This window comes from Melopsittacus undulatus, chromosome 20, assembly GCF_012275295.1.
Source record: "Melopsittacus undulatus isolate bMelUnd1 chromosome 20, bMelUnd1.mat.Z, whole genome shotgun sequence".
In the NCBI taxonomy this organism is placed as follows: Eukaryota; Metazoa; Chordata; class Aves; order Psittaciformes; family Psittaculidae; genus Melopsittacus; species Melopsittacus undulatus.
The window spans coordinates 1,785,941-1,807,835 of record NC_047546.1 but is presented as its reverse complement, the minus strand read 5'-3'; the positions used below and the strand labels follow the sequence as shown (position 1 = coordinate 1,807,835).

Here is a 21,895-nt window from a genome sequence, read left to right as displayed (position 1 = left end):
GGGGCACAGGAATGAGGCTCAGCCCACGATAGATGTATATTGTATATATGCCAATGCAATAAAAACAGTGCAAATACAGGTACAGTTTATAATACTCCCCCCCCCCCCCCCCCCCCAATCCCCATCCCCATCCCCCCCTTTCCGTGCTCAGCGCATCCATCCCCCCCCATCCCCCCCCTTTAACCCCCCCCATCCCCATTATCCCATCCCCCCCCCCCCCCCCCATCCATCATTATCCTCTATGGGGACCCCCCCCCTGCCTCCTGGGCTCTGCTGGTTGGGGGGGGGGCTTAGCGAGTGAAAGGCACAGATTCGGGAGGTGGCCATTGCCACCAGTGCATCACCGGGGCCGGGGGGGGGGCCCCTTTATTGTGTCCTTCCCACCCCCCCCCCCCTTTTCCAGCACCATTCCCATCCCCCCTCGGCCCCCCCCCCATCGTTATCCCATGGTTCGGGTCGTACACACGAGGTCACACTACGAGGACAGGACGGTTCCACTAGAGCCATGGCCCGAGGGGGGATCCGGGATGGGGGCTTCGGGGGTCGTGTTTGTCCTTAAATTTAGGGCTTTTTTGGGTTTTTTTTTGTGGTTTTTTCGTTTTTTACACAATGTACAATTTTTTTTGTCGTTTTCGAGGCTTTTTTTTTGTTTTTTTTTGTTTTTTGGAAGTCCTTTTTTCTCCGTTTTTTTCCCTCATTTCACGTCTCCGGGAACTGCTTATGTACACGGCTGAGGACGAGGGGGCAGCGATAGCAAAGCTCAATGAAGGGGGGGGGGGAAGGGAAGAGGAGGAATGGGATAAATGGGCCCCCCCCCCATCTTCCCCCCCCCCCTTTTCCCTTTATCCCAAGGGAAACTCCTCAATCCCAACCAAAAACCCCAACTCCCAAGAAAAGCCCTAAGGAAAAGGGGATGGAATTCCTGGAGTTGGGAATATGGGGGGGGGGGGGGTAAAAAGGGGGGTTCTAACCTATAACATCCCTTAAAGGGGGAGGGTTTGGGGGGGGCACAAGCTGAGAAATAATAATTAATAATAATAATTAATAATAAGGAATAAATCTGTGCAGGCCAAACCCCCCCCCCCAATGCACCCCAAAAAGGGGGGGGGGGAACTGCCTGCAGACCCCATTGAAATAAAGGGGTCCAAAGGGGGGGGGGGCACAAAAAGGATCCCCCCATGCTTAGGGGTGGGTTTCACTATAGCACCATAAGGGGGCATCTTCTCCATCACCCCCCCCCCTTTTATCCATCCCCCCCCCAAAGACTCCACGTTAAATATTGCACTTGGGTTTTTTGTCGCTGTTTTTTTGACCGTTTTTGCCTTTTTTTAGGGTTTTTTTGCTTTAATTCTTGCATTTCAGCGTTAAAATCAACCCCCCCCCCCCCCCCCCCCCGTGCCCAGGTCACCTCGTACCTCTGGGGACCAGGTAATGGCACTTGAGCGAGGGATGGGGATGCGGTCGGGGGGGGGGGGGAGGAAAGCATCAAACCCCTCCCCCCCCCCAAAATACCCCTAAATAACCCCAAAATAACCAAAATACCCCCAAAATAACCAAAATACCCCCAAATAGCCCCAAAATAACCCAAAATACCCCCCAAATAACCAAAATACCCCCAAATAACCCCAAAAATTCACTTGTAGCCAAGCAAAAACCCACCCATTCCAAAGTGCTCCCATGGAAGTGGGGCCGTTAAGGGAGGTTTGGAGCATCCCGGGATTGGGGGGGGGATAACGGGAGGTTTAAGGTTAAACCCCCCCCAATCCCTCCCAAAATCCCCCCAAATCCCCCCCAGAAAGAACCCATATAAATCTATGTCTTTATATATATGCCACTAAACTTCCAACAGGAATTCCATCTAATTTTGCCTCTGGAAGGGTCCAAAGGGGGGGGGGGGATTTGGGATGCTCAGACCCCTCAAGGGGTTAAGTGCTCATTGGATTGAGGGGCTGCTGGTGGGGGACCCCCCACCCATAAAGGGGGGAAGGAAGGTGCCTGGTCCCCAGGCTTTGGGGGGGGGGGGCTGGTTTTGGGGGTCCCATCCCCCCCCTTGGCCATCAAGCAAAGGGATGAGCTGAGATTGCACGAGATTCCTGTCGGGAATAACAATGGATTATCAAGGATCCAGGCTCAAAAAGGGGGGGGAGGGGGGGGGATTCCTTAAAAACAAGGCAGGAAACTCGCAGGGAGGAGCAAAAAGCCTCAGGTGGGAAGTTGGGGATGGGATAAGGATGGGATGGGATAAGGATGGGATGGGGATGGGATGGGGATGGGATAGGGATGGGATGGGGATGGGATAAGGATGGGATGCAGGGCCGGGGTTGCTCCGGCAGCGAATTCCACTGGCAAGGGCTGTGTCTGCGAGGAGGAGGAGGAGGAGGGAGAAGAGGAGGAAGAGGAAGGAAAGGAGGAAGAGGAGGGAAGGGCCCATTAGTGTGAAGGGTAAGTGCAAATAGAGCGTTTCTCAGACGACTTTTCTTGCTTTGGGTTCGTTAACCGGAGCCCGGGTGCCATTCCCATCATCCGGGTGCCATTCCCATCATCCGGGTGCCATTCCCATCATCTGGGTGCCATTCCCATCACTCGGGTGCCATTCCCATTGCCCCAGTGCCATTCCCACCGCTTGGTACCATTCCCATCACTCGGGTGCCATTCGCATCGCTTGGGTACCATTCCCACCACCTGGGTACCACGAGCATCACTTGGGTACCATTCCCATCACTTGGGTACCATTCCCAACGCTTGGGTGCCATTCCCATTGTGTGGGTACCATTCCCAATGCCTGGGTACCATTCCCATCACCTGGGTACCACACGCATCCCATGGGTACCACACGCATCCCTTGGGTACCACAAGCATCCCATGGGTACCACACGCATCCCATAGGTACCATTCCCATCACCTGGGTACCAGCGCATCCCATGGGTACCACACACATCCCATGGGTACCAATCCCATGGCCCCGATGCCATTCCCATCATCCGGACATGCAGGAGCGCGGCAGGGCCGAGGACGGGGACTCACCGTGCCCAAGTCTGCTCTGGGGTGGCCTCAGCACCCTCCACACCCCAAAGGGGCTCCTTGGCTTGGCCAATGGGGCTCACCGGCACCATCCATGGGTCCCATTGGGCTCCCCCCTCCATGGCATGGGAGGCTCCTGCCTTTCTTCTCAGCAAGGCAAGGGTGCAGTGAGCACCCATGGGTGCTGGTGGCCCCCGTGCCCCCCCCACCGTGAGTCAGCACCGAGTCTGTGGCACAAGTTGAACCGGAGCAACCAAAAAAGGAAGGAAAATGGGGGGGGGGGGGAAGAGATCCCAAAAATAAGCAAAAAAAAAGACCAAAAATCCGGGAAAACCAAACCAAAAAACTCGGGAAAAATCAACCCCAAAAGAATCCCAGGATACAATTCCAGATTGTGGGATCTGCCATCCCAAAACCCAGCATCAATGGGGCGAGCGCTGGCCTCAAGCAGCCCTGGGGCCAAGGAAGCAGCCTCTCCCTTCCCGAGCTGGAAACGGGCTGGAAACCGGGATGGGATGGGATGGGATGGGATCCTCTTGCTGTGGGGTCCTGGCTCTGCTTCCCCCCGGGGTCGGTAGGCACCAGCACAGGCACTGCATGCGATGGGATCGGGGCTGGAGGGGGATGCTCTGCTCAGCAGGGGCTATTTCTGTCCACTGATGGACTGGGATATGGAGCGAGGTGGGATCATATCCAAGAGGTATTCCCGCTGCCGGTCAGCCAGGCTGGATGCTTTGTGGCCCCCGATGCCGGCGTTCAGGTAGGCGATGTTGACACCTGCAGGGAGCAAAGGGAAGGGGTTGGGAGGAAGGGAGATCCTATGGGAGGCTCCAGCATCCGGAGGGTGGTGAGGATGGAGGATCCCAACCGGATGGAGGATCCCAACTGGATGGAGGAGCCCAACCGGATGGAGGAGCCCAACTGGATGGAGGATCCCAACTGGATGGAGGATCCCAACTGGATGGAGGAGCCCAACTGGATGGAGGATCCCAACCGGATGGAGGAGCCCAACTGGATGGAGGATCCCAACCGGATGGAGGAGCCCAACTGGATGGAGGAGCCCAACTGGATAGAGGAGCCCAACCGGATGTGGCATCCAAGGAAAAAGCATCCCCCTGATCCCAGGAAGTGGGAATTGAACCTAAGGGCACCCAGTGCAATCCATAGGATTCGCTATGGGGGATAACGGGAATGCTCCATCCCACGGTGCTGCCAACCCCTCTCTTTAGGCATCACCCCAACACCATCCCACCGGGAATGGATCGGGATGGGAAGCCGGATGCGGGATCTTACCGGGCATGCCCAGGAGGCCTCCGGCCACCGAGAGCTGCGGAGCCTGCGCGAAGTTGGAGAGCATGGAGCGGGCAGAGGTGGGAATTCCGCGTTGCAGGGAGCTCTGGGGCTGCGGAGCCTGCGGGGAGAGGATGGAGGTCGGGAAGGAGCCGGATGGCTCTGGAGGGGCTCAGTGATGGAGCATCAGTGGGTACATAGGAGGAGCCAGGATGGCTCCGGAGGGGCTCAGTGATGGAGCTTCAGTGGGTACATGGGATGAGGAGCTCAGGGATGGCTCTTGGGGATGGGATTCCCGTGTTGGATAACATGGGATCAATGGGAAAGGGACAGGAGGGGGCACAACAGCAGCCACAAGTGATGGGGATGCAGGGGACTCGGGATGGGAGCGATCCCAGGCAGAAGGGAGCACAGGGATGCTGGGAGGGCAGTGGGATGCTCACACCTCCCTCCTGCTCAGGAGCTCAGGGCATGGAGGTGGGGAAACAACATCCCATCCATTCCATCCTATTCCAACCCATCCCATCCCATCCAATCTATCCCATCTATCCCATCCCATCACATGCCATCACATCCTATCCCATCTATTCTATCCCATCCATCCCATCCTATTCCAACCTATCCCATCCCATCCAATCTATCCCATCACAACCATCCCATAACATGCCATCCCATCTATCCTATCCCATCCATCCCATCCTATTTCATCCTATCCCATCTATCCCATTCCATCCATTCCATCACATCCCATCTCATTCCATCCAATCTCATCCCATCCAATCTATCCCATCCCACCCATCCCATCCTACTTCAGCCTATCCCATCCCATCTATCCCATGCAACCTCATCCTATCCCACCTCATCCCACCCATCCCACCCAATCTCATCCCATACCATCCTATTCCATCTATCCCATACCATCCATCCTACTTATCCTATCCCATCCATTCCATCCTATTTCATCCTATCCCGTCCCATCTATCCCACCCCATCCAATCCAATCTCATCCCATCCATCCCCCCATCCCGCACCTGCCGGAGCGTGTGGTGCCTCAGGATGCTCTCCTGTTTGCTGGCACTGGTGCCGGCTGGTGCTGCAGTGGGAGACAGAGCTGCCTGCTGCTGCAGCCTCTGCTCGATCTCCTATGGGGGACCAGCACCCTCAGCACCATCCCATGGAGCCATCCCATGGGATCCCATTACCCCTCCCAGCACCCATCCCATGGAGCCATCCCATGGGATCCCATTACCCCCCCCAGCACCCATCCCCATGGAGCCATCCCATGGGATCCCATTACCCCTCCCAGCACCATCCCCATGGAGCCATCCCATGGGATCCCATTACCCCTCCCAGCACCCATCCCCATGGAGCCATCCCATGGGATCCCATTACCCCTCCCAGCACCCATCCCCATGGAGCCATCCCATGGGATCCCATTACCCCTCCCAGCACCCATCCCCATGGAGCCATCCCATGGGATCCCATTACCCCTCCCATCACGGGAATAGGCACAACTACCCCAGTGTGCACTGCATAGGGACCAGCACCCATCCCCATGGAGCCATCCCATGGGATCCCATTACCCCCCCCCAGCACCCATCCCCATGGAGCCATCCCATTGGATCCCATTACCCCTCCCAGCACGGGAATAGGCACAACCCCCCCCAGTGAGCGGATGGGATGGGATGGGGATGCCGAAAGCAGCTTCCCAAGCTCGGGAATAGCATCATTCCCATGGGATGCACTGGCCTGCTCCTGCTGCAGGGCCTTGACGAAGGCGTTCTTGAGGCGGTTGGTGTGCTCGGCCTTTAGGGCCTTCTTCTGGTTGGAGGTCATGCACTGCTCACATAGGATCTTCCCGTTCTTCTCCTGCTTCCAGTGTGGGGTGAAGTCTGTGCGGCACTGGGCGCACACGAAGGGCTCCACGCGCAGCAGAGAGGGGCAGCTCTTCCCTAGGGAATGGGGGATGGGGTGAGGGGGAGGGGAGGGGGGATCATCCCCTCCGTCCCATTCACTCCATCCCATTCCTTCCATCCCATTCTCTCCATCCAATTCACTCCATCCCATTCCTTCCATCCCATTCACTCCATCCCATTCACTCCATCCCATTCCCTCCATCCCATTCCCTCCATCCAATTCACTCCATCCCATTCTCTCCATCCAATTCACTCCGTCCCATTCACTCCATCCCATTCTCTCCATCCAATTCACTCCATCCCATTCACTCCATCCCATTCTCTCCATCCCATTCACTCCATCCCATTCCTTCCATCCCATTCTCTCCATCCCATTCTCTCCATCCCATTCCCTCCATCCCATTCTCTCCATCCCATTCACTCTCAGAGGGATGGGGAATCCGGGATGGGGCTGCCGCCATCCTGCTCCAAGCGGGATTCCCAGTATCCCAAAGGAGCAGCAGGACAAGGAGCTGGGATTAGGGAAAGCGGCACTGGTGATGCTGGCAGTGCCATAGGGCTGCTATGGAAGAGCGCAGCCTCCATCCCATCCACCCCCAAGGGGACACCCCAAAGGGAACACCACATTCCCACAGGGATGGAGCTCCCATCAGCCCCTCATCCCCTAGGGAGCTCCAAAGCAATTCTAAAGCTATTCCAGGACCTTGACACACCCCCCGAGGGGTCATCCCATAGGGAATGGAGCCATCACCACAATCCCACAGGGATGGAGCTCCCATCTGGTCCTCATTCCCTAGGAAAGGGCTGGGGAGCTCCAAAGCTATTCCAGGACCTTGGCACACCCCCTGAGGGGACATCCCAAAGGGAACACCACAATCCCATAGGGATGGAGCTCCCATCAGCTCCTCATTCCCTAGGTAGCTCCAAAGCAATTCCAAAGCTATTCCAGGACCTTGGCACATCCCAAGGCTGCCAAACCAGCTCCTACTGTTGTGGGGGGGTGGGTTTCCCTACTCCCACTGCAAGCACCCAGGCAGGATGGAACCAACCCCACACTGGGAAAAGCAGGAGCCAGGGATGGATATTCCCTATGGAATCCTATGGGAATCCCCAGGCCTCACCTTGGCTGTCGATGACGCTCTGCACAACCTCCTCCAGCCCCACCATGTAGATGAACTCGCTGTTGGCAGCGCTGGGCAGGAAGTGCAGCAGTGGGGCTGGGGGCTTGGGGGGGGGGATCTCCAGCAGGGTCTTCTCCAGCTGCTTCCTCAGCGCCAGCTTAGCCGCAGCTTGGGAATTGGCAGCGTCGGATAAGGAGCCAGGGCTGGGGAGGGGAGAGGAGCCACGAGGAACAGAGCCAGGCTGGATGTGAGGAGCCAGGTTCATGTAGATGGCGGAGGAGGAGGAGCGTTGGCAGGGGACGGACGAGCTGGATTGCTGGGAGAGAGGGGGGAGAAGGGAGAGGGGTGAGGATGGAGACATAACCATAACCATAACCATAACCCTAACCATAGCCATAACCATAGCCATAACCATAACCGGATGCACATGGAACCAGCATGAGCATGGAGCCATAACCCTAACCCTAACCATAACCGTAACCATAACCATAACCGGATGCACATGGAGCTGGGATGCGCATGGAGCCCTAACCCCAACCCTAACCCTAACGGATGAGCATGGAGACAGGATGAGCATGGAGCCCTAAACTTAACCGTAACCCTAACCCTAACCATAACCATAACCCTAACCAGATGCGCATGGAGCTGGGATGCACATGGTATCAGGATGGGCATGGAGCCCTAACCCTAACCGGATGCACATGGAGACGGGATGCACATGGAGCCCATCCTTTCCAACATAACCCATTCCATGATTCCCCATTCTTTCCAACCCAACTCATTCCATGATCCTACATCATTTCCAGCCCATCCATTCAAACCCAACCTATTCCATGATCACCCATCATTTCCAGCCCATCCTTTCCTACAAAACCCATTCCATGATCCTACATCATTTCCAGCCCATCCATTCCAACCCAACCCATTCCATGAATCCCCACTCATTCCAACCCAACCCATTCCATGACCCCCATCACTTCCATCCCCTCCCCCTCCCCACAGCCACCATTCCCAATGGATTCTCCATGGGATCCCTCACCGGCTGGTAGGTGATGGCCGGATTCATGCTGGGAGTGGTGCTCCGGATGAGGCCTCCTTTGGGAGCTCCCCTCTGGCCCTGGAGCTGGGCTGGGTTCGGAGCCATCACACGCTGGGACATGAGCATGTGGGGCAGGGTGGTGGTGCTGGCCGAGCGGATGACACTGTGACCCTGTGGGGATGGCACAGCCTGAGGGTATTCCCGGGAATGCCGCTGGAAGAATGACTTCAGTGCCCCACATCCCTATGGAGTGGGGACCGAGGCGAGGGAAGGGCTGGGAATGGCATTGGAGCAACTGCTCCAGGGGGTTCCAGGATGTGGGATGGGATTGGATGGGATGGGACTGGATGGAAGTTGTTGCCAATGCCCAAGGCCAGGTGGGATGGGGCTTGGGATGGGATGGGATTGGATGGGATTGGATGGGATGGGATTGGATGGAGGTTGTTGCCACATCCCTGGAATGCCCAAGGCCAGGTGGGATGGGGCTTGGAGCAACCGGGATTCCAGGAAGGGGGTTGGAGCTTTAAGCTCCCTTCAAGGCAATTCCATGCTCCTGGGATCCTGGGTTAATCCATATGGAGAAGGGGAAAAGGGGCCTGAGGAGCTGCTCCAAAGTGGGATTCCCACTGGTGCTGGAGCTCCGCATGGAATGGTTCTAAGAGAGCTGCTATGAGGGGATGGGGCTCATCCTTGCTGCAGGAATGCAGGGGCCTGTTCCTGATCCTGGGATGCTGTATCCCAAAGGAAAAGCTCCCAGAGCCAGGGCAGACAAGGAGCTTCCTTCAGCAGCCCCATCCCATAATGGGCCTGATCCCGGCTCGTTGCCATAGCGCAGCCAACACGTGTTCCAAACAGGGAATGGGAATGCCGGGAATGCCGGAAGGAGCAGGGGAGCCCAGGGAGATGCTGCAGCATCACCTCCATCCACAGCCCTGCATCCTGGCTCCATCCCCCCCCAGCATTCCCATTCCAATGGGGAGGCAAGGAATGAACCCACACATGGGATCAAGCCCATTCCCGGAGCTCATGGAACACTCGGGAGTATCCCAAAGCCCCAGAAGCAGCATTCCCAATGGGATCCATCCGAATCCAGCTAATTCCATAGGGCATCAGCTGGACCAGCCTCCATCCCTCCCCATGCGCATCCATGGGGATGGCTCAGGTGGGAGCTGAGGATGCTCCTTAAGGAAAACCAGGAAGGAACTTGGATCAGCAGCTCCCTAGGGATGGGATATTGGGAATTCTCACCTGTAATGTCCTTAGGTTCTGAGGCTCAACCCCTGGAGCTCCAGGCCTGGAGGGCAGCTTGGACAGCCCCTGCTGACCCCCATGGGCAGGAGAAGGCTGCACGATGGAGGCTGCGTTCTGGACCACGGGAGCCTGGATGCGGAGAGCGGGATGAGGGATGGAATTCCATGCGGGAAGCGACCCCCCCCCCCCCCCAAACCCATGGGATGCTCCTCACCTTCTGCACCACGTTCTCCTTCTGCAGCTGGCTTTGCCTCAGCTTCTTGAGCAGCACCAGCCTGGCCTCCTCCAGCCGCAGCTCATCCCGGAGCTGCTTGATGAGCTGCTGCCGCTCCTCCAGGCTCTTTCCCTATGGATACATCCCAGCAATCCCAAAGAGCCCTCACCAGGATCCATGGAGCAGTGGGGATGGTGAGGCCCTAAGGGTTCCCCCCTATCCCAGCACTGGAACGGCTCCGTGTTGGAGCATCCATTGGGATAAGCAGGCTCTTCCCTACCCGCCCCCTGCATCCCAGCACTGGAACAGCTCCAATTGGAACATCCATTGGGATAAGGAGGCTCTTCCCTACCCCCCCCCCCCCGCATCCATTGGGATAAGGAGGCTCTTCCCTACCTTGAACATCTCCAGGTTGGCAGCCTTGAGCCGCTCTTCCATGCGGGAGCTGGAACGGGGGCTGGAGGCTTCGTTGTCAGAGAGGATGATGATGTCTGGGGATGGGGTCAACCGGCCCCTGTCCTGCTCACTGGGATACAGGTGGGAATACGGAGCCATGAGGAGCGGATCCAGGATGGAATAACCCCCCCCCCCATCAGCAGGGATGTGAACTGGATGCTCTGTGCCCATTGAATGGGATGGAGAAGGGAAAAGCTGCATTGGAATGGGGTTTCCTGCCCTGGGATAAGGGTAGGAGCCATCATTCCAAGGAGACGTTCACACAATCCTGCTGCTATTCCAAAGGGAAGGAAATGGTGCTCGGGAAAGCTTGGGAATTGCACACACATCCCATGGGAAGCACAGACTCAGCATCACTGGGAGGTCCTTGCCCTGAGGCTGCAGCAGGAGGTGCATGGATGATGTGATCCCAAGCTTCTCGCTTCCAAAGGGAAGCCTGGAGCTCAATCCAAGCTCCCAGGGCAATGGGATGCTCCCAGTGGGAATCTGGCTCCTAGTGTCTTGGCTTCATCTCCCAAGTGTTACAGGCACTTGTATGGAATTCCAGGGCTCATCCATCACAAACATCATCCATATGGGAGTTCCCAGCTGGAAAACAGCCTCCCCCCCAATCCGATCCAAACCAACAGGGAGGAATCATGTGTGATTCCAGGACTGGGATCACCGGATATCCCATTCATCCCGCTCTGGAGCACAGGAAAAGGCTTCTCCAGCAGCCTCTGTGGTGTGCTCCAGAGCATCCCATTGATGCCATCCCCACAACCCATCCTGCATCCCAGTGGGATCAGTTCAGCTTTCCAAGGGGAAGAGCTGCTGCTGAATGGGATGAACACGTCCTGCTCACACAGATCCCGCAGGAACCAAACCCAAGGCTTGGGATGTGCTTCCCAAAGGAAGAGCATCCCAAACTCTGGAGGCAACCAAGCCTTGAGCACAGGGAGGTTCTTCCTCCCTCAGCATCCCTGGATACAGCTCAGGGATACCGGGAGTTATAACGGATCACACTGGGATGGATGGAATGGTATCCAATTGGATGTGCCAGTATCCAACTGGATGTGCCAATATCCAACTGGATGTGCTGGTACCCAACTGGATGTGCCAATACACAACTGGATGTGCCAGTATCCAACTGGATGTGCCAATATCCAACCAGATGTGCCAGTATCCAATTGGATGTGCCAGTATCCAACCAGATGTGCACCTTACACCCCAAGCCACCATTCCCACCTCAGCACCTCAAGCCCCTTTGCCAAGCAGGACCCAGGGGACCCATGGGTGCTGTGTGCATCCGGATGCACCCATGGGCGCTTACACCCTTGGATGCTCCATAGGGCCAAGGGGGCCAGAGGAGGCATCAATGGGCCCCAGAGGAGGCATCAATGGGCCCCACATTCATTACAGTGACAGCACCAGAGGGAGCCTCCAGATCCTTCCCCTTCCCATTCCCCATCCCACTTGGAATGCCGCATCCACATCCGGAGCGCGGCTCCTTCTGGTTGGGATCAAGGGACCTCCAAGCTCCCCTCCCTACAGCTTGGACCAGGCTGCTCCCAGCTCCATCCCACCCTTCCCATGCGCATTGCAGGGATGGAGCTGCAACCCAATCCCTGGGGATGTGGGATGGGGATAGGGATTGGGATGGGGATGGGATGGGGATGGGATGGGGATGGGGATAGGGATGGGGATGGGATGGGGATGGGGATGGAATGGGATGGGGATGGGGATAGGGATGGAGATGGGGATGGGGATGGGATGGGATGGGATGGGGATGGGGATGGAGATGGGGATGGGGATGGAGATGGGGATGGGGATAGGGATGGGATGGGGATGGAGATGGGATGGGGATAGGGATAGGGATAGGGATGGGGATGGGATGGGGATGGGGATAGGGATGGGATGGGATGGGGATAGGGATGGAGATGGGGATGGGGATAGGGATGGGGATGGAGATGGGATAGGATGGGATGGGATGGGGATGGAGATGGGATGGGATAGGGATGGGGATAGGGATGGGGATGGAGATGGGATAGGATGGGATGGGATGGGGATGGAGATGGGATGGGATAGGGATGGGGATAGGGATAGGGATGGGGATGGGATGGGGATGGGGATAGGGATGGGATGCAGGTGTCACCCACCTCCTCCTGGCACTCATATCCACAGGCTCCTCATGGATGTTCTCCTTGCCCGGCCTCCCCCCGGTCCTGCCCTCGCTGTGGGGCCGGAGGCTCCCGTTGAGCTTCTCCTCGTAGCCCTTCCCGAGCTCCGGCTTTCCCGGGATCTCGTGGGCTCCATCGATCCCGGTCAGGTCCTTCCTCTTGAGCAGGGCCAGCATCTTGAGCCGCTCCATGGCCTCGTGTCCTTCCATCTTGAGCCGCTTGGCCAGGGCATCGTCGCGCTCGTCCGCAGGCTCCAGGCTGCGCTTGAGCAGGTTGAGGCGCAGAGCGTCCTCCGTCATCCTGTCCATCCTATGGGATAGGGGATGTGTTAATGGGATATGGGAGATGGGATGAGTCAATGGGAGCAAACCCACCCACAGCAACACATTCCATTGGGAACGGTGGCCACAAGACCATAGACGGCAGTGAAATAGCACTTGGCACAGGGCTTGGGATCCTTTAGGAGCCCATTGGGAAAGGTTTGGGATCCATTAGGAGCCCATTGGGAAAGTTTAGGCAAGGCTTGGGATCCTATAGGAGCCCATTGAGAAAGCTGAGCCCTTTAGGAGCCCATTGGGAAAGGGGATCCTTTAGGCAAGGCTTGGGATCCTTTAGGAGCCCATTGGGAAAGGGGATCCATTAGGAGCCCATTGGGAAAGGGGAGCCCTTTAGGCAAGGCTTAGGATCCCTTAGGAGCCCATTAGGAAAGGCTTGGGATCCTTTAGGAGCCCATTGGGAAAGGGGGATGGGAAGCTCGAAGCCTTCATTCCATGGGGTTTTCCCTATGGGAATGGGAGCCAGGGCATGGATCCAGCATCCCAAGGGCATCCCCTCCCATCCTCCCTCTATAGGGCAGGGATGTGGGATGCAGGCACCCACAGCGATGCCTCCATCCCTGCTTGGGAATGCTGCTGGGAAACAGAGGCAGGAGCCACTGATCCCAACCCCATGTCCGGATGCGTTGGGATGAGCCAAGGGAATTCCAGCCGGGAACACCTGGAGACGAGGGCATCATTCCAAGGATGCTGCAGGCTCTTCCCATACAAATCCCAATGGAAAAGCCTTCCCTGGCTCCAGGATGGATCCTTCCCTCTGGGAATGTTCCCATCGGCTCCGGATGAGGCCGGGAGATCCCTGCGCCCGCCGCTATTCCAGCCTCTGGGAATGCCGTGGGGTCATGGAGCCGGAATGGGGCTGCGGGATAGGGATTGGATCCAGGGAGAGCCAAGCCCCATGGGTTATTCCCATTGGGAAGCTGCTTCATCCTGAGGGAATGAGCTCCATGGGGGGGTATAAACTGCACGGGATCCTTGGAGCCCATGGAATTCCTTAAGGAAGGAAGCGCCGGTCGGGATACGGATGGGAATATCCCACTGGCAAAGGATGCTCCACTTCCAGGATTCGGGAATCTCGGCTCTGCCGGGATCACACTGGGAAGCATGGAGGCCATGGGCTCATCCCGACCTCACCACCGGCATTCCCTAAGGATCCAAGAGCCTCAAATGGTGGCAAATCCCAATGGGAAAACCGGAGCATCCCGGGCTGTATCCATGCGGATCCGGGTTGGAATTGCATCCGGATGGGAAGCGTGAGCAGCAGATCCCTACATCCAATCCCATTCCCAGTGTCCATCCCAATGGAGAAGGGATCCATGCAGGATCCATGGAAGCTCCCGTCAGGAATGGGACCCCAAGCGGATGGAGGCACCTCCAGCGGCATTCCAAAGCCTTGGAAAAGGATGGGAGCCCTCCTGTTCCCATGGGTTCTGCACCAGTGGGAATGGGGCCTGCTGGGATATCGGGATCGGGAATGATTCCCTTTGCACCCCACAGGGATGAACCCGGACGGGATCTGTGTTCATTCCCATCGGGATCAGGTTGGGAGCCATGGAAGAGCCTCGAGTGCATCCCAATGCACTCAGCCACAGGTGGATCCCGGATTCCCTATGGATGCGCTCCTCATCCCGAGCATCCCATGGGATGCAGATGCTCTGGTGCCTCCTCCATCCCTGGAGAGGAGCCCACAAAATGGCTGTCTCCCATTCCCAGCCCATATTCCCGACCGGATAAGGGCCTATCCATGGAATTCCAGACATTCCCCCCCCCGAGGCAGAGGAGCTGCTCCTTGGATCCCAATGCTTCCCATAGGAAGTTGTTGGGAATAGGACCTGTCCGGAGCTTGGATTTCCGGGAATACCGAGCACAATTCCAGCTGGGAACAAAGAGAGAGCCCCAAAACCTGGGAAAAGGGGGGGGGGGGGGGAGCTCTTCCCGGCTTCCCAAGGGAAATAAATGGGAGACAAAGGAGGGATTCCAATGGGATGGGGATGCAGCATCAGTCCCACCTCATCCCGCTGGGAAAGCTGAGCCAAGGGATGGACACATCCCAACTTCCATAGGGATGCATGGATGCAACAGCTGAGGCCGGCTCGGAGCATCCCGGGATCCAGTGCCATGGAATTCCATGGAATGCATTGGGATGAAGGGAGATCCGAGCCCTGGAGCAGAGCATGGAGCATCCCAACCCGCTCCCTTCATCCCATCCCGTTATCCCGCAGATCCCGGCTCCAAACCATTCCCATCTCCTATCCCTGGATCCCATCTCCAAAGCCTCTTCCCATCTTTCCCCCCCCTAAGTTTGCTTTCAGCCAAGTTCCTATGGGATCATCCAGCACCACCATTCCCAGCTCCGGGAACACTGGGAATACCCCCCCCCCCCCATAGCCACCTATGCAGGATCCATCCCCATGGATTTTACCCCAATCCATACCCCATTCCCAAAGGAATTGGGAAGATGCTGCTGGAATCCCCCCCCCACTCCATTCATCCCAATGGGAATACGGGAAGCAGGAAAACGGGGGGGGGGGGAAGCGGAGCCTTCACCTCCACCCTCCTCCTCCTCCTCCTCCCCATTCCAACCGGGAATGACGCAGACTTCCTTATATAATGCACCGCGATCCGGCCCTGCCTTTGTGCGCCGCTGGCCGGGAGCCATGGACACACATGGGGGGGGGGGCATGGAAATCCTTAAGGAATCACGGAATTCCTTGGATTCGCTTTGGTACCTGGAGGAGGAGGGGGGGGGATGGGAGGGGGGAGGGGGGGGGTTGCAATGGGGAGAGATGGGAAGGGCGGGATGGGAATGGGAGGTGATGGATCCCATGGGATGCATCCCGGCGGGCGGGAAGGATCCCATGGGAATACTCACAGGGCCGGGCTCCCCTGCGCTGCCTCCTCCTCGGCTCTCCAAGAGGATCAGGGAGCCCAGGGGCAAGGGGACGAGCGGAAGCGTCGGGATTCCAATGGGATCGGGGCTGGGGCGGACGGGAGGCTCCGTGTGCCATGCCCTGATCCCGATCCCGATCCCAATCCCGATCCCGATCCCGGCTGCCAATCATGCGCCGTGACTGGTGGAGGAAACAAAAGAAAAGGGGGGATGCTATCCCGGATTCCCAGCATGCCTTGCGGGAAGCGGGGGGGGGAGGTAAAAAAAGAGGGATAAAAATCGGGAAAAGGAGGCGGTTTGGGAGCCGGGAACTGGGATTGGCTCATTGGGAACACTGGGATGGGATCCATGGATCGGGATGCATTGGGATGCATTGGGATGCATTGGGATGGGAGACCCTTTTCCATCCCCCCCCCCATGCCTGGCTCCAGGCCAAAGTTTGGCTTCATTCATGGGAGCTGGGGATTTAACCCCTGAATGGCCAATTCCCGGCCTCGGGAATGCTGCAGGGATGGGGGAGTGGGAATGGAGCAGGGATGGAGTGGGAATGATGCAGGGATTGGAGTGGGAACGGAGCAGGGATGGAGTGGGAATGATGCAGGGATTGGAGTGGGAATGATGCAGGGATTGGAGTGGGAATGGAGCAGGGATGGAGTGGGAATGGAGCAGGGATGGAGTGGGAATGGAGCAGGGATGGAGTGGGAATGGAGCAGGGATCAAGGAGCAGGAATGGCACAGGGATACAGGGACCAAAGGGATGCTCTAAGGGATCCATAAGGAGCAGCTCCCAAAAGGAAGCTGGGAAAAGGCTTTGGAAAAGGGCAGGAGAATGGGAATGGTTTGAAGTGGGAAGGGGGGATGGAGATGGGATGGGAGGAAGCTCTTCCCTGGTCCCATATTCCCAACTTCCCAAACCGGACATGGAGCAAAGTTCCCACTGTTACACATCCAGGAATAGGGGGAAAGGCTCAAATCCAAGGGTCGGGAATGCCATTATCCCATATTCCCATTGGATTTGAGCACCTGCACTCACACTTCCAATGGCTCCCATCCCATTTCCCTGCTCCTTCCCACTCGGCACCGGGATCAGGACCAGGCTGCTCCAAGCATTCCAAAGGGAACGTTCCCCTTATCCCAATACAAATCCAATGGGAAGCAGCATCCCAATGGCTTCCGATGGAGATGGAACCTTCCAGGTCGCAATTCCCAAGGGAATCTCGAGCAAGGCCACAGCCCCCACCAGGCAATGGATGATCCCGATGGAATTCCATGTGTTCCATGGTGCCAGGTGGGAATTGCTCCTCAGCATCCCAACCCCTGCTGTTATCCCGACCACATTCCTTAGGTCCCATCCATGATCCATGGAAAACCTGGGATTGGGATGCTGTCTCCCAGCACATTCCCAAAGCTGGGATGGGATTCCCAGATCCATGTATGATGTTCGGTGCATCCCTGGATTGCTCATCCCATTGGATTCAAACGGGAGCATCCCAGAAAACAACGGGTTTGATGCTGCTGCTTCCCAAACCCAATGCATTCCCTGATCCATGCTTTGGGAATCCCGTCCCATTCCCAGCTCTGCTCCATGAGATTCGGATCCATGGAGCACAAAGGATGGGGCCGGAATTCCAGTATCCAAAGTGGGATGTGAGCGTTTGTTGGGATGGAAGAGTGGGAAAGATGGAATTCCCAAGTCACTTCCGCATCCCGTATCCAAAGCCCTTCTCCAGGCTTCCCACAGCCATTCCCGACAATGGGAATGCCTCCATCATCCATCCATCCCAGGCAGGGATGGATGAGGCAGCATTTCCAAGGGATTCACCACAGGATAATAAGGGAAAAGGGGAAAGGGATGGAATTCCCATTGGGAAACCCTCTGGAAGCCCAGATCTGCCTCAGCATTCCCAAAGCAGGGATCTCCAATCCAACCCATTCCATGATTCCATAGGGAGACAGCTCCGACTCAGGCAAATCCCGGAATTCCCTGCATCGCTTCCCATGGGAATTCCCAGCAACATCCTCATGGAGCACGGGTGTGGATGGAGACACTTCCATAGGGATTTGTGGGATCATGGAATCAAGCAGGGATGGAAAAGGGATGGGAAAGGGATGGGAAAGGGATGGGAAAGGGATGGAAAAGGGATGGGAAAGGGATGGAAAAGGGATGGGAAAGGGAATCTCTTCCCACTTCCTGGCTCCACACCGGGATGCTTTGGGATACAAGGATCATGATGTATCCGGATGGGAGAGATCCCAATGGGGGATCCAGCTGGAATCCTGCTTCCCATGGAATTCCGGCCACCCGAGCCCATGATTCCAGGCCTGGAATGATTGGGATGGGGACAGAAGGATTCCCATTCCCTGCCAATCCTTATGGATGCTCCTTATTCCCTTTGGAATCCCCGAGGGATCCGAGGATGGGATCCGGATCAGCCTCATCCCAAAGGAACGGGATCCATGTCCTAAACCTGCAGGAAAAGCCTTGGGATCCGCTCCCGTCTCCCATTGGATCAAATGAGAACTGGGAATGAGGAGGGAGAAGGGATTGGGAATCATTGGGAATGATGCTGGATCCCTATGGATGAGTGCGCGGATCTGGGTCTATGGGATACAGGAGGGATCGGGAACAGGGAAGCACAGGGATCCATTGGGAAGAACATGGGATTGGGGGGGGGGGAAATGATCCGAGCTGGGAAAAACACCTGGAAAACTGGGAATTCCACTGGAGGAGGGAAAGATCCTATGGGAAGAGCAGGGAAATGCCTTTGGGAATGGCTGGAAGCCGGGATCCGGGATGGGAGGCAGGGAATCCATTGGGATACAGCCATGGGATCCCTAAGGATCCATCTCCCTATTCCAGAGCCGCACGTGGCACTGCCTGATAGGTGGAAGTGTTGGGAATGCTTTTCCATAGGGATTCCATAGGGATTTTCCATAGGGATTGGGTTTCCCAGAGCCCCCCAGGGGGGCTTTTCCAATGGGAAAACCGGGAATTCTGTGGGTTTAAGGGCATGTTTCCCCCCTCCCCCCACGGTGCATCCATCGGGATGAATCCCACTATGGGATAACTGCCCCACGGCCGGGAATGGGATGCAGGGAAGTGTGGATGCTCCCTATGGAAAACGATGGGAATAACACCCCCCCCCCCCCATAGGAAGCAATGGGAACTGATTCAATCCATAGGGATGCTCCCTATGGAAAACGATGGGAAGAACAACCCCCCCATAGGAACCAATGGGACCTGGATTCAATGGATTCAATCCATAGGGATGCTCCCTATGGAAAACAATGGGAAGAACCCCCCCCCTCCATAGGAACCAATGGGACCTGATTCAATCCATAGGGATGCTCCCTATGGAGCCAGGGCTCGGAATAGGAAGCAAAGATGGATGCTCCCTGTCAGCCGCGCGGCCTCGTGACCATGATCCCAATGGGAATGCCGGGAGCGAACCCGGAGCCATTGGGATTCATCCCCCCCCATTATCCCAATACAAGGGGGGGGTTTGCCTTTAACCCACAGCATTCCCAATGCGATTCCCAATGGATAAATCCCATCCCCCCCCCCCCCCCCATTCCCTCCCCCATCCCAACCGGCTCGAAAAGCAGGGAATTCCATTAGGAACTCCTTATGGATCCCAGTATCCATAGGATCCGGATATAGGGATAGATCCATAACCCCCCCCCATCATAGGGATCCTTCCTTAGGGAATGGGGGTGACCTCTCCCCCCCCATCCCAATGGGAATGGTTGTTCCCAATGGGAATGGGGTCCCCATTGAAGGAAAGGGGGGGGGCAATGAGGCAGAACCCCCCCCCCCATTGGATCCAAGCCGGATCCCAATGGATCCATTCCCATTGATCCCAAAGGAGGGAATAAAGGGGGGGGGGGGGGGGGGCAAGGGACCTATGGGGTGATGGGGGGAGACCCCCAAGCACTGCCCCCCCCCCCCCCCCACAGCAAGAGAGCCGGGCCCCAATGGGCTCTGCCCCCATCGAACACAGCCGCTCTGCCCCATTGAATCCATGGGGCCTCTGCCCCACACCAACGGCCTCTACCCCACAGAACCCCCAGGCCTCAGCCCCATAAAACCATGGGGCTCTGCCCCCACATCCATAGGGCTCTGCCCCATAGAACCGAGGGGCTCTGCCCCCATCCAACACCGGCGCTCTGCCCCATTGAATCCATGGGGCCTGTGCCCCCCCCCGTCCTCAGCCCCACAGAACCCCCAGGCCTCAGCCCCATAGAACCGAGGGGCTCTGCCCCATCGAACACCGGCGCTCTGCCCCATTGAATCCATGGGGCCTGTACCCCCCCCCCCAGGCCTCAGCCCCACAGAACCCCCAGGCATCAGCCCCATGAAACCACGGGGCTCTGCCCCATCGAACACCAGGCCTCTGCCCCCCACATCCATAGGGCTCTGCCCCATAGAACCGAGGGGCTCTGCCCCACACATCTATGGGCCTCAGCCCCCATCCAACACCGCCGCTCTACCCCATTGAATCCATGGGGCCTGTACCCCCCCCCCAGGCCTCAGCCCCACAGATCGATGGCGGCTCTGCCCCCATGGTTGGAGCTCTGCCCCATAGAACCGAGGGGCTCTGCCCCACACATCTATGGGGCTCAGCCCCACACCCCCCCCCCTCCCCCCCCCCTCCGGTCCCTGCCCCTCCCCCCCCCCCGCTCCTCACCTGCTCCGGGAGCGGCCGCCGCGCTGCCGGCACCGCCACAAACAATGCCTCTGATTGGGCAGCGGCCGCGAGGCTGCGGCCCCGCCCTCCGACCCCACGCGCGACGCCCATTGGGTACCGCGGGCGTCGCTCAAAGCGCGGAGCCAATCGGGTGCGAGGACGCCGCGCTCCGCTCCCGCCCCCCGCTTCTGATTGGTGGGAGAGGGGGAGACTGACGCGGGGCTCAGCCAATGGGGAGGCGCCGGGGGTCCCCGCGGGGCGCCTTTAATGGGTCCCTCAGAGCCGAACATCCGGGTACTGAGAGCGGCGGAAAACCCGGATGTGGAACCGGGAACGGGATAGAGCCTATAGACACCTATAGACACCTATAGACACCTATAGACACCTATAGACACCTATAGACACCTATAGAGCCCTATAGACACCTATAGACACCTATAGAGCCCTATAGACACCTATAGACACCTATAGACACCTATAGAGCCCTATAGACACCTATAGACACCTATAGACACCTATAGAGCCCTATAGAGCCCTATAGAGCCCTATAGACACCTATAGACACCTATAGACACCTATAGAGCCCTATAGACACCTATAGAGCCCTATAGAGCACTATAGACACCTATAGAGCCCTATAGACACCTATAGACACCTATAGACACCTATAGAGCCCTATAGACACCTATAGACACCTATGGACACCTATAGACACCTATAGAGCCCTATAGACACCTATAGAGCCCTATGGACACCTATAGACACCTATAGAGCCCTATGGACACCTATAGACACCTATGGACACCTATAGACACCTATAGAGCCCTATGGACACCTATAGACACCTATAGAGCCCTATGGACACCTATAGACACCTATAGACACCTATAGAGCCCTATAGACACCTATAGAGCCCTATAGACACCTATAGACACCTATAGACACCTATAGAGCCCTATAGACACCTATAGAGCCCTATAGACACCTATAGACACCTATAGACACCTATAGAGCCCTATAGACACCTATAGAGCCCTATAGACACCTATAGACACCTATAGACACCTATAGAGCCCTATAGACACCTATAGACACCTATAGACACCTATAGAGCCCTATAGACACCTATAGAGCCCTATGGACACCTATAGACACCTATAGACACCTATAGAGCCCTATAGACACCTATAGACACCTATAGAGCCCTATAGACACCTATAGAGCACTATAGACACCTATAGACACCTATAGAGCCCTATGGACACCTATAGACACCTATAGACACCTATAGACACCTATAGAGCCCTATGGACACCTATAGACACCTATAGACACCTATAGAGCCCTATAGACACCTATAGAGCCCTATGGACACCTATAGACACCTATAGAGCCCTATAGACACCTATAGAGCCCTATAGAGCCCTATAGACACTTATAGACACCTATAGAGCCCTATAGACACCTATAGAGCCCTATGGACACCTATAGAGCCCTATGGACACACACAGACAC

The 21,895-nt window shown here is 56.9% G+C and overlaps 1 protein-coding gene across 2 annotated transcripts; it reads right to left on the bottom strand.

Annotated features, from left to right (window-relative positions):
* Positions 1-2,859: 2,859 nt before the first annotated feature.
* Positions 2,860-20,468, bottom strand: GATAD2B (GATA zinc finger domain containing 2B). Of its 2 annotated transcripts, XM_034071245.1 has the most exons (12): positions 20,381-20,429; positions 15,675-15,873; positions 12,447-12,776; positions 10,249-10,378; positions 9,853-9,984; positions 9,636-9,767; positions 8,388-8,558; positions 7,349-7,664; positions 6,061-6,263; positions 5,343-5,453; positions 4,315-4,432; positions 2,860-3,798 (listed from the first exon to the last, which is right to left on the bottom strand). In XM_034071245.1, the coding sequence occupies exons 3-12, from the start codon at positions 12,773-12,775 to the stop codon at positions 3,665-3,667; spliced, it is 1,776 nt and encodes a 591-aa protein (XP_033927136.1). In that variant the 5' UTR covers position 12,776; positions 15,675-15,873; positions 20,381-20,429; the 3' UTR covers positions 2,860-3,664. The 2 variants fall into 2 exon arrangements, with proteins under 2 accessions (XP_033927136.1, XP_033927137.1); XM_034071246.1 differs by lacking the exon at positions 15,675-15,873 and having other exon boundaries at positions 20,381-20,468.
* Positions 20,469-21,895: the final 1,427 nt, after the last annotated feature.

Excerpts from the sequence above, each read along its gene's own strand:
- GATAD2B (XM_034071246.1), bottom strand. The coding sequence starts at position 12,775 with ATGGACAGGATGACGGAGGACGCTCTGCGCCTCAACCTGCTCAAGCGC. Across the intron at positions 7,665-8,387 it reads CGGCCATCACCTACCAGCCG|CAATCCAGCTCGTCCGTCCC; the intron begins GTGAGGGATCCC and ends CCTCTCTCCCAG. Across the intron at positions 3,799-4,314 it reads AGGCCTCCTGGGCATGCCCG|GTGTCAACATCGCCTACCTG; the intron begins GTAAGATCCCGC and ends TGCTCCCTGCAG.